We start from the raw sequence: 15,144 nt of genomic DNA on the forward strand, positions 1-15,144 counted from the left end.
TGTTAACTAATTTGGGGTGGCAGTGTCAAAAACGGTGATACCTGCAAGTTCATAAGCAACAGGGTAGATGACTGCACTTATGAGAGTAGTTAGGAATGCTCCTCAACCTTCTCCAAAGGCAAGAATCAGTATCAGGCACCTTGAATGCGTGTCTACCAATGCAAGTAGTCTGAGCAACAAAAAGGAGGAACTGGAGCTCTGTGCCCAGTCTGAGAGTCATAGGAACCAAAGAAAGATGGTGGAAATACATGACTGGAAGACCACAGTGGATGCCTACAAACTCTTCCAGAAAGAGAGGAGGAGGAGGAAGAGGGGATAGAGTTGCACTTCATGTAAAAGAGAAGTTTGAATGTACGGAGCTGAGTTATGGAGATCATGAAAGTTCAATCAAATGCCTTTGGATCAAGATTAGAGGGTTCATCACCAAGGGACATCTTATATCAGATATCTGTTACCAACCTCCCAGTGTGGATGACAAGGCTGATGAAACCTTCCTTTGGCTGCTTAAGGAAGTTTTGGGCCAACAGAACTTGGTCCTTCTGAGCAACTTCAATTACATGGATATTTGTTGGGAAAGAAGCACAGTGGTGCACAAGTTGTCCACCAATTGTCCACCAATTTCCTGGAATGCATTGAGGACTGCTTCCTGCTATAGATGCTGAACCTGCCAACTAGGAACAGCACAGTACTAGACTTACTGCTCACAAACCAAGAACTCTTGTGTGACAACATAACTACCAATGGTATCATTGAATACAGTGACAACAGCATTGTGAAGCTGAGCATGTTGAAGACGAGTAGCAGGACTAAGACCCTGGACTTTAGAAGAGCCACCTTCAATATGCTCAGAGCTCAGATGTGAGGGATTCCATGGGAAGTGTCCATGGACAGCAAAGGAGCTTGTAAGTCCTGGAAGTTATTTAGAAATAGCCTCCTAGAAGCACAAGAACAGTCCATGTCCTACCGAGGGAAAGAAAGAAGGCAGAACAAGAGAGCACCCTGGCTTAACGAGGAGCTTTCTGGTGTACTTAAAAGCAAAAAAGAAGCATACCTGCTAAGGAAAGGCAGCCAAATACTCATTGAGGACTACAAGAACCTTGCCTTGGAGGTTTTCAAGATGCCACTGGAAAAGATGTTAGATAATCTCGTTTAGGTTCCCTTTCTCATGAAAGGCTGGACCAGGTGATCATTTGAGGTCCCTTCCAACCTGGGCAATTCTATGAATCTGTTTTATTTTAGTTGTGAAAAGGCTGTTAAAGTGCTCTGAAATTCAGTCTTTTAACTTTGTGACTCTATCTGTGTAAATGCTGTGTAGCCAAAACATGATACATTGGGTCTTTTTACACTATCTCCTTAAAATTTTGGTTCTTTTGCATATTACGCTGGTTAGAATTCATACTGGATGTTTGCTCAGAGAAACAGAATAGATCAACAAATGTTGATCTATTAAGGAGCAAATAAAATTGACTTTAGTTATTTATTACCTTAAATAAATGTTTCCTGGAAATAACTGTAAATTGTACCTTTTGTTTTGCAGACACTATAAGAAGCGTTGTCAAGGCCGTATGCGGAAACATGTTGGTGACCTGTGTTTACAAGCTGGGATGTTACAAGATTCTTTGGTGCATTATCACATGGCAGTGGAACTTCTGCGGTCTGTGAATGACTTTCTGTGGCTTGGAGGTAGGATTAACTGATGATAGTGAATCTAATAATCAGTTGCTAAACCCAAGTAAATCAAACTATCTTTTATAACTTCTGTATTATGAAAATTATTTTGGTGACCAAAATATGAATATCAGGTGTGACTAAGAGTGAAGTCAAACCAAAAATTAGGTAATAAGACATGAGAAAGAAATGTGTTTAAGAAAACCTGAAACAGAAAATGTATTATTGTAGTATAAAGCATGTACTTAAATAAAATATTGCATATGACTTTTTAATACATCTCTAGAAGGTGTTTATCTTTTTAGTGGACTGTACAGATGCTTTAAAAATCTTTCTTGCAAATACCTACTATGGACTGTTAGCAAAAGTTTTTTGCCTTCACATCTACCAAAGCCACAAGTGTTTAACTTCCACAAGCATAACTTCCTTCATTCCACATTAGTCCCTAAGCTTCAGTTTTTCTCTGACTTTTCTTTCCTTTTTATTTTTTTTTTCCTGTCTTGCTTTTTTCTATTTGTTGGATAAGTACGTCGTCTTTGAGCACAGCTTCTGCTTCTCAGTTTCATACCCTTTTAGGAAAATTGCTGTCTTCTGTTCTGCTTGTATCTTTCTCACTCTACTTGGAAATCCATTTTCCTTCCTAATGGCTCTGTATGTTACATATTATGAAAACCATAACACCTTCTGACTTTCCACTTCTTCTACTCTTTCAAAAGGTTAAATGGCTCAGGATTCTTTAAGAAGGAAAGGACAACTTTTCTACTTCTGCAGGGCATGAAAATATTTTAAGGCCCATCTGTTGGACTACCAAATTATACTTATAGACTCAGAATAATTTGGACTGGAAGTGATCTCTGGAGGTCCCCAAATCTCGTCTCCTGCTCATATCACATCCAGTTAAATCAGGTTGCTTAGGGACCTGTCCAGTTTGGTTTTAGGTATATTTAATGATGGAAGTTCTACGATCTCTGAGCAACCTGTTTTAACATTGTGCTGCTTGTAGCTTGAAAAGAAAAAACAAAGCATAGAGTTTTCCTACATTACAGCAGAATTTCCTGCATCAACTTGCATTGACCCTTATCCAATCACTGCACCTCTGAGAAGCATCTGGCTCCATCTCTTCTGTCCCTTCCCACTGGCTGTTTAAAGACAGCAGTAAGATCTCCCCTTAGCCTCTTGTTCTTAAGGCTTAACAAACCCAGTTCTCTCTGCTCTTCTCATGTCATGGCCTCCAGTCCCCTGACCGTTTTGATGACCCACCACTGGATTTGCTTCAGGATGCCGATGTCATTTGAGTTCTGGGCAGCCCAAAGCTGGACACAGTGCTCCAGATGCGGTTTCTCAGATGCAGAATAGAGGGGAATAATCATATCCTCAGTGTGTCAAGTTCTCTCTGCACTGAAGTCTTGCCCTACCATTCTCCTCAATTTGGTATGATCCAGGAATTTTCTGGGAGTACTCTATGCAATCATCCAAGCTGTTTATGAAGACATTAAAGTATTGTCCCCAGTATTCATCCTGGAGGGACACCACTAGTAACTGGCAACGATCTGGACTTTGTATTGCCAGTCACAATCATTTGAGCCTGGCCATCCATCCTGTTTTCCACCTACTGTATAGGCCAGCTATCCAAATCTTATCTCATCAATCTGACTATAAGCATGCTATGGGAGACGATGTCCAAAGGTCTTGTGAAAGTCAAAATATACAATATCCACTGTTCTTCCTTTGTCTACTGAGCTAATCATCTAATCATAGGAGGCAGTGAGGTTGACAAGGACTGATTTATCCTTGGTAAATCAATGTTTGCTGTTCCCAGTCACCTTCTTGTCCTTCACATGCTTGGAAATAGCTTCCAGAAGGATTTCTTTATAGCCTTGCCGGGGACCTGAGGTTGACCTGCCTGTAGACCCCTGGTACTTCCTTCTTGTGATGTTTTACTTTGTCCAGTTGTTAGAAATCTCCCCCAGTTGTCATGACTTGTTGGAGGTGATAAGAGAGTGGCCTCACATTGGCCAGCTCTCTTGGCATCCATGGATTCATCTTATCTGGATTTTGTGGATTTGTGCCCAATTGGATTAAGTGCTTTGTATGTCTGTCTTCATCTGCTGTGGCTAGTGCATACTCCTACAGACTCTGCTAGTAGTCTTGGGGACCTGGGAGGTCTGAAGGTAAACCTTACCAGTGAAAACAGGGATAAAAAGGACAGTAAGTATCTCAGGCTTTTACATTACCTTTGTCACTAGGTCTCCAATTTGAGGCAAACTTTGTGTTTGTGTAAATAGACTTTAATACATGATACTTTGCTTCTTGCAATTATCTCTGCTAATCTGTTGTCTTTTTTCTTTACTCTCCAGCTGCTCTTGAGGGGTTATGCTCAGCATCAGTCATCTATCATTATCCAGGTGGTACTGGAGGTAAAGTTGGACCTCGCAGGGCACAAGGAGGTTCTCTTTCTGCAGAGGCAGGCAACAGGCACAGACCAGGTAAGGATGAGATTTGTTTTTTATTGTTGGCCACCACTGAAGATCTGCAAATGTCCTCCCTACTTCCTAACTGTAAAAGTATACCAATGACAGGATAAACTGATGGGATGTTGTTGGTAGAACTGTATTTCTTTTTAATATTTTTACATGAATGACTTTCTTACTGCTTCGGTATTAATGTTGATGTGTGCTTTGCATAGAGTTGCAAAGCTGTTGATCTTTTAATCTGATTATTAGTGTCAGTGATAATTTGAATTTTGCTGGAGGAGGTGCAGACAGCTTTCATGAAGTACATATGATGTGGCAGAGCTACACATATTGAGAAGAATGTTAGGTACATTTATTCAGAGGTGTTTTGCTATTCTAAAGTCAACATTTAATAAATAGATTTGTTGAACTAAATACCAATAAACCAACATAATTTTTAAGATTTTGTATACTTTTTCTAAACTCTCATATTGCATGACTAATATGATTGTATTAACATTGGTATGCTAGACATTCTTTGAGAAATGGCCTGCTTAAACTAATTCAGTCAGGGCTTTGGCTTTCCTAACCTGATCCCTGGCTGCTCAGACAGTTTCTCTGTACTCCTCCCAGTCTATCTGTCCTTGCTTCCGCTCTCTGTAGGCTTCCTTTTTGTGTTTGACCTTGTCCAGGGGCTCCTTGCTCATCCATGCAGAACTCCTGACTGACTTCCTCTTTGTTGGGATGCATCACTCCTGAGCTTGGAGGTGATCCTTGAATATTAACCAGCTTTTTTGGGCCCCTCTTCCCTCCAGGGCTTTATCCCATGTTACTCTGTCAAACAGATTGCTGAAAAGGCCCTTGTCTAATCTCTTGAAGTCCAGGTTAGCGAGCTTTCTGCACGCTGTCCTTGTTGCCCAAAGGATCTTCAACTCCACCATTTCATGGTCACTGCAGCCAAGGCTGCTCTTGACCTTCACACTCCCCACCAGCCCCTCCTTGTTGGTGAGAACAAGGTCCAGCATAGCACCTCTCCTCATTGGCTCCTCTATCAATTAGAGAAAGAAGTTATCAGCAACACATTCCAGGAACCTCCTGGGTTGCTTATACCCTGCTGTGTTGTCCCTCCAACAGATACTTGGTTGGTCGAAGTCCCCCATGAGGACCAGGGCTGGTGAACATGAGGTTGCCACTCTCTGTCTATATAGAGAGCCTCATCTGCTCGGTCTTTCTGGTTGGGTGGCCTATAGCAGACCCCCACTATGATGTCTCCTGTCTGCCCTCCCTTTCATCCTGACCTGTCAGCTCTTCATCCATCCCCAGATAGAGCTCCCTGCACTCCAGCTGGTCACTGACATAGAGGGTGACCTCCCTTCCTTGTCTCCCCTGCCTGCCCTTCCTAAAGAGCCTGTATCCTTCCGTTTCAACACTCCAGTCATGGGAGCAGTGCCAGAAGGAATTATTCTTTATCCAATATATAGGTATGATGTGGAACTCCTTGTTAGGAGTTACTGGATCTGGCAGCATGACAGAGGCAATGCTGATGAAACTCCATGTCCCCAGGTCCAGCCACTCATGAGACTGAGCATGCATTGCTGATAGGTGTACACACACACGCGTAGAGAGTGTATATACACACAGTTGGCTACACAGACCAACAGAGACAGAAAACACAGAACTCATGCAAACACAGGCAGCACTAACAGCCTGATCCTCCTTCCCTCTTTGGCTGATCGGGATGAAAGGCTGTTAGTAGCATGGATCCATCCAGTGGTTGGTTTTAGTCACTCAGTCTGTCCAGCGGCTGGCTGCTGGATTGCCAGGTCTCACCACTTATTGGCGCGTGGACCTACAAGCTTCCAAGACCCAGAGCCCTGTTTCAGTTGTTCATACTTAGACCTACACGCACACGCACTTCTCTTATCCCTCTATTTTTTCCATGCTTGTTCCCTAAACTGCCTAGATCTGTCCTTTTCCCTGTCTTTGGTTCATCCCCTACACATCCCATAAGAAATCCTGGACAATTGCAATATGTTCTTTCCCTTATCCTAGAATAAGCCCCATATCCCTGTAGGCAGTAACCCCCTGCAATCTGTAAGGCAATGCAGAGAGCTGCTCATGTTAACTGATCTCGATGGGTTTCACTCCCACACTAAGTTATTGCAGTTCAGCTGACTGTCGCTGTTCCTCTGTGCTCCTTTGTGTTTGTGGAGATGAGCCTTTAATCGCATAACTGAGCACTTGCCACATGGTCTTAAGGCTCCTGAAAGTTTCTGTGGCTTCCACTAGGGTGGTGAAAGAAAAATGTCAATTATTACTAGCTAGACAAGCCTTTGGTCTAACCCAGCACAGCTGTTTCTATCTATATACTCAGGTTCTTTGACAGTACTGAAACAAACAGAAGCTGCATTTAAGCGCTGGTGTAAGTACTCTTGTGTGAAATGTGATCAAAATTGATTCATACATCTAAAGAAACCAACCACCCATTTTTATTAATCTCTAGGTCACAATCTAGTAAACGCTTGCTTTGTATTATCTTTATTACAAACTGTGTGTGTTGACAGCAGATAATTGTGATAGTAAAATTAACTTATTTCAGGAGAGAATACTAATTTTTTTGTATAATTTCTAGTCATTAAAATCTGTGCATTTGGTCCCGTGACATATGAGTGCATTTTATGTTGGTTGTTATAATATAATTTCACACAGTTATTGACCTTTGTTCACTCTTCGATGAATATTTAAGAGCAGATGCTGCAATCTGTAGTAGATACTCCTTGTTATTAAAGAAGGAAATAAAAAAGTTACAGTTACCAGAATAATTGAATAAAGTATATTTTGGGTATATTGCTGCTGCTTCTCTATATAAGTTGTCTTATTTTTCAAAGTCATGTTTGCAAACTTGTTAGTGTGGTCATATTTTAAAAAATATTCTAATTTCATATAAGATATTTTGAAGGACTTTGTGTGAAGAAAAGCAGATTACAGGTTTTTTGTCATCCTTTTCAGATGAAGATGTTACTTCATGGTCCATTAGATGTTGTTCCCCAACTCTAGTTATGATCTCTTAATGTTTTGTGATCTGAGGTGCTGAACTCTGTCTAGTCAACAGCTATTCTTGTGATGTCTTTTTCCTACAAAGTTTTCTGAAATTTTCTTTTCAATACCTTTTTTTGACTCTGCAGTGCTTTTCATTTAAAATTGTTTCTAACTGCACCTTTGCTTATAATCTACTTTCCTCACAAAAATAATTGTAACACCGTATTTAATCTGGGGAACAAATTCCAGTGTATCTTTCTTTAGGATAAGGCCAGAAACAAAAGGGGTTTCCAAATTCTGTGCAAATCAAGAAATGCCATACTTGGAACTAACATTCAATTTGTGCCTACTTTTGAGGCATATAGATGTGAGAGTTACCTTTATTGCTTCCTGATGTGCCTGGAATTGCACCTCTTCTTGTGCCTGTACTTCAGCCTTGATAGGATGGGATTTCTTGGTACTGCCATTGTGCCCAGACCTGGTTAAGAGAAACATCATTCTTTTGACTCTCCAGTGATTTCCACCATTTGGCATTTTTAGGCTCTAGCACAGGATCTGGCTGCTCAAAAAATGTGGTGTCTTTTATATAGAAACATCTTTGGAAAGAGGAGCATTAATATAATCTCTCTTTAGATAATATTGAGCACAAGTTTGAGGGCAGTGTTGAAGGTGCGTGTTTTTTTCTTGTTTTGTTTTGTTTTTTTTTCCTATTAAGCAGAATTGCAGTCTATTTCTTACCTATCTGTAGCCATCGGAATATTACCTGTTTTTTTGTTGGTGTAGCATTCAACTTCTTTTGAAACTCTTTTGATAGGAATAGTTCATTCAGAAGATAATGAGTTTGATAACAGTGTTTAAAGTACTCATCAGATGGAAGGAGACGTGGAATCTTGCCTGCTCCAAAGACAGGTTTCTTCCTTGGTCATTGTCATGAGCCCTTGGACTGCAATTTCTTGCTGATTGTGAAAAAGGAACTTTGACGTTTTAGGGAAGCGTAACTTCTCATGTTCCTGAAACCTTTTGTTTGTAGAGGGAAGAGCTTTAGGCTGGGTCCCCTTGATCAGCTGGATTTGTCTCTGCAGCCTTCAGTGTAAAAGACGACTTTTGGTTGCTTAGTTCCTGTCATAGTCTGTTTGCTATGCGATTTGTATGTTGAATAAGCTGAGTTTAGTTTCCTTTATGTTTAGTTTACTAGCTGTTTTGGGTTTCCTCTTTTGTGTTTTATTTGTTTGAAGTGTAATTTTGTTACATGACCTTCCTCTTTCCCCAAGCAGAATTAGGACACCTGAGTGAACTGTTGGAGTATCTTTTTGATTTATCTCTAGATCTAGACATCACTAGTCTGGAGTCTGAGCAGATCAACTGAAGGGAGGTCCTGTCTGGCTCATAAAGAAGTGGGTTTTGACTGCTTGAACCTTGATCTTAACAGTTTTATTGCCATCAAAGTTTAGGGGAACAAGATGTTATGTATCTGATAATCCAACTTTACAATACTCTTGGCAACTATTTTATGTGAATAGTCTGGCTTGTTGGATTGGCATGACTCAATTATTCAGAAAATTTGATGGAGTTAATGACAATTGAAAGGGATACAATTACTTGAAAATGTTATTCTAGAGTATTTTGTAGATTAAATGAGCTCCCATAAGGAGATTTAAGTACTGTAGGACCTGATGTTAAAATATAGTAAGTGGATTGTGATGGAAATTTACCAACTAAAGCAAGAATAAAGGAAAAGGAGAAAGAGGATATGGCATTAAATTATACATTCAAAATTCTTCATTTCTTGATGTGTCATAGAGTTCATTGCAAGTTTATGGGATTTTTTAACAAAATGAGATTTAACATATGGTGACTACTTGAATTATAATTGGTAGTCCTTCAAAATAGCAATGATGATCCTAATAAATCTTATAATTTTGTTCAAGCCTGACATGAGTTATAAAACACTGTAAGAGCTTATTTTGTTGGCTATATTTAAGGCTGAAAAAAAAAATCATTTTTGTTCCTCCTTTTAGGGGCACAAGAAGTTCTCATTGATCCAGGTACATTATTTTCATGCATGTTTCCAAAGTCTTATCTTTTATTACTTGCATATGTTTTGCATTTGTATTGATAGTTACTGCCACTTGCCAAAACTAGTACCGATTGCTGATGCTTCAGTTTTTGGCTATAAATCTTGAGGAAGCAAAAAGATGGAAGGGTAACTGGCACAAAATAAATGATGTAGTTCCATGATTCTGTCACTTTAAATTCTAATCAAGATTATTTCTTCTCATGAGTAGTGAGGATTTAAAATTTTTTTTTAACCGACAAACCTGAATGGTCACATGTAGTCTTGTAGTGTCATAGTACTCTTTCAATCATTACTAACAAAGATTTTGCACTTCAATTCTATAAAAACCCTAAGGTGTTAATCTCCAGATATGCACGGTATGATTCTTTAAGGTTGATAAACATAGAAAAAAGTTGCTGTAGCATTTGAGCATGTAAACAAATTACTGAATATATAGAGGGAATAGAAAGTATCTTTCACAGTAGTTTTTAACTGTCTTTTGAGATTTAGGTCCAGCTCTGAAACACAAAGATTTCTTTGCCATTTTATTTGAAGAAATAAATTACTGAATATTCCTGTAGATTAAGTAACATGCAAAAGGGTATAAAGCCTGGCCAACCTTTGATATATGTTTTAAATTTTATTGTGTTAACTCTGCAATAAAATAAAATTTGAGAAATAAAATTTTCATGTTCTTTGTAATATCCCAATTTCCTTGGCTTCTATTTCAGATTCTTATCCCTTATGTATGTAAAGACTCTGCTTTCTGTCTGTCCCCTTCTTTCTTATATAAAAAAAGCAATTTCTTACTGTTTTGTCTGAGCCTCAGGTAATTATTTTTTTTAAATGTGGAAGGCTCAGATTTGGCGGCCTTTGTTACAGCGTAACACTTGGTTTTCTGTGATTAGCTATAGGGAAGAGAAGTATTTGTTTTACATGATTGGAGGAGAATACTTCTGTTCCAATAATTAGTTTATTAAAAAATTTGCACTTTTTTTTTTTTTCTTAGGTGTGCTTTAGAAATACAGTTCATAAATAGAACAAGGAATAATCCAAAGACTAAAATTGCATGTTCAGATGTGGCCATAATCTAATTTTAGCAATCTAATACTTTACTCATAGTCTAAATATTCAGATAAACATAAAAGATTATGAATATATATTTATTACTATGAAGTAAAAGATTAATTCCTGTTTGCTGGTTTATGATTGAATCAATTTTTCATTTATACTCTTTAAAATAGCATAGTAAAACAGAACTAGTGTTTTCTAGGTAGGGCAATTAGTCTTTGTGTAAGCTTTGGTTAAACCTACAGCATATCCTAGTTTTCTTTTTAGATATTTAGTAGTTGCTAAAAGTTCTTCTGCTCATTTCTTGTACTGTGTTGTTCTAGGTGCGCTGACTTCAAATGGTATAAATGCAGACACCAGTGCTGAGATAGGGCGTGCCAAGAACTGCCTTAGTCCTGAAGACATCATAGATAAATATAAAGAAGCCATTTCTTACTACGGCAAGGTAACTCTACTTATTTTTAAGACACTTCAGTGAAATTCTTGTGAATAATGAACTGCTGTGGTTTTGGTTTCAGAGGATCTTCTAAAGCACATGCAATATAGTTTTAGAACATATGGTAATGGAAGAAATAGGAATAATTTATACTGTTGAACTAAGTGCTTTGTTTAGAGTCTGGGAATCTCAGAATTTTGGTCAAAGACAACACCTAAAGCAGCAATGTGCTGAGTAAACTATTTACTGTGCTTGCTAGTACTTGGAGGTTTGGGATGAATTGTCTTACAGTTTTAAAGCACTCTAAGCAGAAGTGTTAGATATTTGAAGGTTTGTTAACTATTACATATGTTTATGGTCCTTAATATATACATCGTCAACTCCAGTGATGCTTCTGTGTGTTGTGTAAGCTGAATGCTTATTTACTGTGCCTGCTGGGGAATTAAGGAGTTTATGAAGAGGTTGCTGCTGATGGATGTGATTTTACAGGATTGTTCAGGAAGGCTAGCATTTAGAGCATGCAGAGAGGTGGGGGGTCATGGAGGAAATGTGAAGGACAAACATTCTTGAGAGAGGATTTAGAAAAATTCAACAGTTTTCAGCTCTACTGAAGCATTTTTTTTTAGGTTTTTGTGCAAATGTTCAGAGCATAATGTAGTAAGGTAGCTTAATATTTCCATTCATAATATGAAGAGAAAAAAATTATTTAATACTGTGACAATAGTGGCTCAGTATCCATATCAACATTAAAGATGAGTCTAATTGTATTGCAGTGCAGTTATTTATGCTTTAATTGCTTTTTAATTTCAGGTATCTCTCTTGTTTGATACTGAAAGTATCTTTAGACTAAGCTATGTAAATATGATGTGGCATTTCCATGTTTGTGTTGAAGGGAGACTCTCCAAATGAAACAAGATAGATTGTGTGGATGAGTTAATTTATGATCAGGAACAATGAAAGGTGATAGTTTTGGGGATGGTTTCAGATAAATTTGAATCCATCAATACAGCAAGAATTATTAAGTGTGCATTCATCTTTTTATGTTACCTTAAAGGTAAGTTGCTCATCTAGAAAGAGTCTGATTTCTTTAGAAGTATAAAATTATTGGACTTTGTTGAACTTAGGGCAGGATATTTATATTTTGATAATAATAATATACATTATGCTCTCATCAAGTAGTAACTATGCTTCACTGCAGCTGCACTTGCAAAGAACAAAGAGCTTTGTCTTGGGATGCTCTCTAGCTGTTCAAGACAAGCATAGTTAGCTTTTGTCTGTTTAAGACCTACAGATAGAGTAACTCCTAGCTCTAAGGCTAAGGAAGCGGCACTTCCTACATATTTTTTATGTTATCACTGAGCTTGAGAAACTTTTGTAGCATCTTCTAAAATGATCTCCAGTGATTTGGTTTTCCTGATACAGATGCACAAGAGATGAGTATGTAACTGCTTTGGTGGAGTAACTCTTGCATTTTGTTCTCAGCTTTATTTCCCCCATTAGATTTCAAACATGATAAATACCTGCAGAGATTAGCTTCAGCAGGAAATAGACTGACTCAGATATCCAATATCAGTATTGTTTGAGGAAGTAACTAGATCAAATTTTTTGTCTAGAAAATACACGTGCTTGTTGTCTTAGATCAAAGAGATCAATGTACATCTCTTCTGACTTTCTTAAGCAAGCTAAATAACTGAAACAATCACAGAAAATGTTTCGTAAATAGATACTAGAAAACTCAGAATGGTTTGTAATTCACTTGTCATCAGTGATACTGTTTCAACTAAAGAGAAAATTGATGCAGTAAAACTAAAGTTCTGTTGATACAGCTTTCTGTGCAATATAGGGTATTACAATAAGTATAAAAGGCAAAATTAATTCTTTGTTCATTGTGATAGAACAGTTTTAGGTGGTGATGAATCACTGTAGAACTGACCTTTTTGCTTACATACTTATTACACTGCAAAGGTAGAATTTCTTTCTTTGTTGCAGACGTACCATCCACACCCACCATATGTATGAGGTTATCCAAAATGATACTAATATTCCCAACTTTTCTCCTTGTCTGAACTCAGACTGAAGCTGTGCTGTGCCTCAAAATAGGAAAAGTGAGTGGAGAGGCTGAAAATGGTTGTTTTGCATAATAACATTTTAGATGACACCTTAATTTTCACTTGGGCATATGTTGATAATTTAACATTATAGTCACTAGCATTAAGGATTTGCTGGGTTTGGAAGAGCTAACAGCTGATTTATGTGTTGAGCAGAAATACTTATCAAATCTAACAGGTGCAATACTTCAATATTATTTTATTTTTCTCCCTCTTCAAGTACAAGAATGCTGGTGTGATTGAACTGGAAGCCTGTGTGAAGGCAGTGAGAGTCCTTGCAATACAGAAAAGGAGCATGGAAGCCTCTGAGTTTCTTCAGAATGCAGTTTATATCAACCTTCGTCAGGTCAGTGCAGAAAGTCCAGTTATTTTTCTCTTGTTTGAGAGATTATACTGAAGTGTGAAAGTTACTTAGATTCAGGAGACTCTGGTTTATTTTCTGTATCACTACCTTCCTTCTCACTAGGATTTGACTTCTGAGGATTTTCGCATCTGTGAGTCTGGTTGAAAAGGTATTCAGAGTTCATCTAAAAACATGAGGACTTTGTTTCAGATTAAAGACTCTATTAGTTATTCTCCCTTGTGGAGAAAAAAAAATCCCATTGTTGCTCTGTTGTTACACCAGGGAGAAACAGCTGCTTGGGACAGATCTGCAGTGGATTTTTTTTTTTTTTTTTTATATTGTATCTTGTTCAGCGAAACTGTGAGCAAATAAGGAATGGCCTGTTGCAAAGTGAGTTTAAGAGTCTGACTAGTGTTGTTAATAAATTTATTTTTTGTTGTGTAGTGTGAAGTGTTGGTTAGGCCACATCAGAAAGGAATCAGAGGAGAAAATCAGTATTTGGAATTGTGAGAAAAAATGCTTAGTACAACCACGAAACGAGACTAACACTTCATCAGTGTCTCAAGCTTAGTGTCACTGGTTACAGGGAGACTGCTGTGGTTGAAAGAAGTCATAAAAAGCTGTTATATTTCTTTCCGTTTTTCCATTTTTTGCTCATTACATCTTGATAAGACCAGCAGTTTAAGTCCACACCATTTAGTTTATTAACGCCAGATGGGGGACAGGAAGTTTGAGGGGGGTAGAATATTTTATTTCATTTGCAGAAAATCCTTTCTGTGGAGTCAATTTTCTGACCCAACGTAAACAATAACATAATTAATTTATAATCTTATCATAAAAATAATAAATTTTGTTGCAGAGTACCTTATCTGCTGTAATCTTTGCAGTGCTAAGGGTGTTCTCTTTAATTCTGTAGTCTGTCTTTCGCTGGGAGCTCTGTAGGCTTTTATGTAAGCTGCTGTGGCAGTATTTTTCCCATCATCTTGCACTGTTATTCTCATGGCCTGCAAACTCCAATATTGCTGATATGTTGATTTTCTTATGGGAGCAATTACTGTTGTGAGAATCACCTGTTCTCCCTGACAACACTAATGTTGCAACTTCCACTTTAGATTAGAGTTAAAAAATAAGACTTAGTGAATGGCAAAGTACATAAGTCATTTAAATAGCTGGTAAGCATTACCTAATAATACACAAACAAAAAGCCTGGCAGCTAGTCAGCATGCAACACATGCCCTGATCAAAGCTTGTCCCAGACAGCTCTAATAGAGTCCCAAATAGAAGCAACCAAGGGTTTGAGTGGATCCTGATGAAATGCATCTAGTGAAAAAACGTTGTGAGAAGGCATCATCGTTTTTGTCACCTGCTGCTCTGGAGAAAACCAGAGAAGGGTGTTTTGGAGGCCTCAGTGCTTTTATTCCTAGATGGTTGGTCTTTTTCTCTCTGCTTTGTTATTTCCCTTGAGGAACTTTGAATTTGATGTATGTCATCAGCTACTGACCCTGCAAATAAATCTCTGTGCATGTAAAGCATATCTCACTGTGCATTCTCACACTATATAAAATATATTCCATAAATGCCAGATCTCCCACTGTCTGGAAAACCTTGAAATAAAACTCAGGTATGTGACGTATTGTATCTTGGTCAGAATATATGGAGTTAATGCAAATATCATCTACCAACTTTCAGCAAAGTGTTTGACAGTTTCCCACACCCTGCTCCTAAACAAACTGACAAGACACAGACTGGGTGGGTGGTCTGTGAGATGGGTAGGGAATTGGCTAACAGACTGTACTCCAAGGGTGCCGATCAAAGGTTTTTGCTCAGGCTGGCAGCTTGTCACAAGTGGGGTCAATACTGGGCCTCACACTCTTCGGCATCTTCAAAAAATGATCTGGAATGATGAGATTGATGATGACACCAGACTGGGTGGTGAGGAGGAGGACACATCAGAAGAGAGAGCCATTTTA

General features: G+C 38.3%; 1 protein-coding gene across 4 annotated transcripts in view; it reads left to right on the forward strand.

The window, feature by feature from the left end:
• Positions 1 to 15,144, forward strand: part of TRAPPC9 (trafficking protein particle complex subunit 9) — a 518,594-nt gene that overhangs the window by 13,776 nt on the left and 489,674 nt on the right. For 3 of the 4 annotated variants that reach the window (XM_042785807.1, XM_042785806.1, XM_042785808.1), the window contains exons 3-7: positions 1,538 to 1,683; positions 4,026 to 4,154; positions 9,179 to 9,205; positions 10,611 to 10,732; positions 13,052 to 13,177. In XM_042785807.1, the coding sequence (XP_042641741.1) occupies positions 1,538 to 1,683; positions 4,026 to 4,154; positions 9,179 to 9,205; positions 10,611 to 10,732; positions 13,052 to 13,177 (550 nt within the window). The remainder of the gene's footprint in view (positions 1 to 1,537; positions 1,684 to 4,025; positions 4,155 to 9,178; positions 9,206 to 10,610; positions 10,733 to 13,051; positions 13,178 to 15,144) is intronic. The other variant, XM_042785809.1, reaches the window with a different exon arrangement.

The sequence above is a fragment of the Tyto alba genome, unplaced genomic scaffold (assembly GCF_018691265.1).
Source record: "Tyto alba isolate M040663 unplaced genomic scaffold, T.alba_DEE_v4.0 Super-Scaffold_9, whole genome shotgun sequence".
Classification (NCBI taxonomy): domain Eukaryota; kingdom Metazoa; phylum Chordata; class Aves; order Strigiformes; family Tytonidae; genus Tyto; species Tyto alba.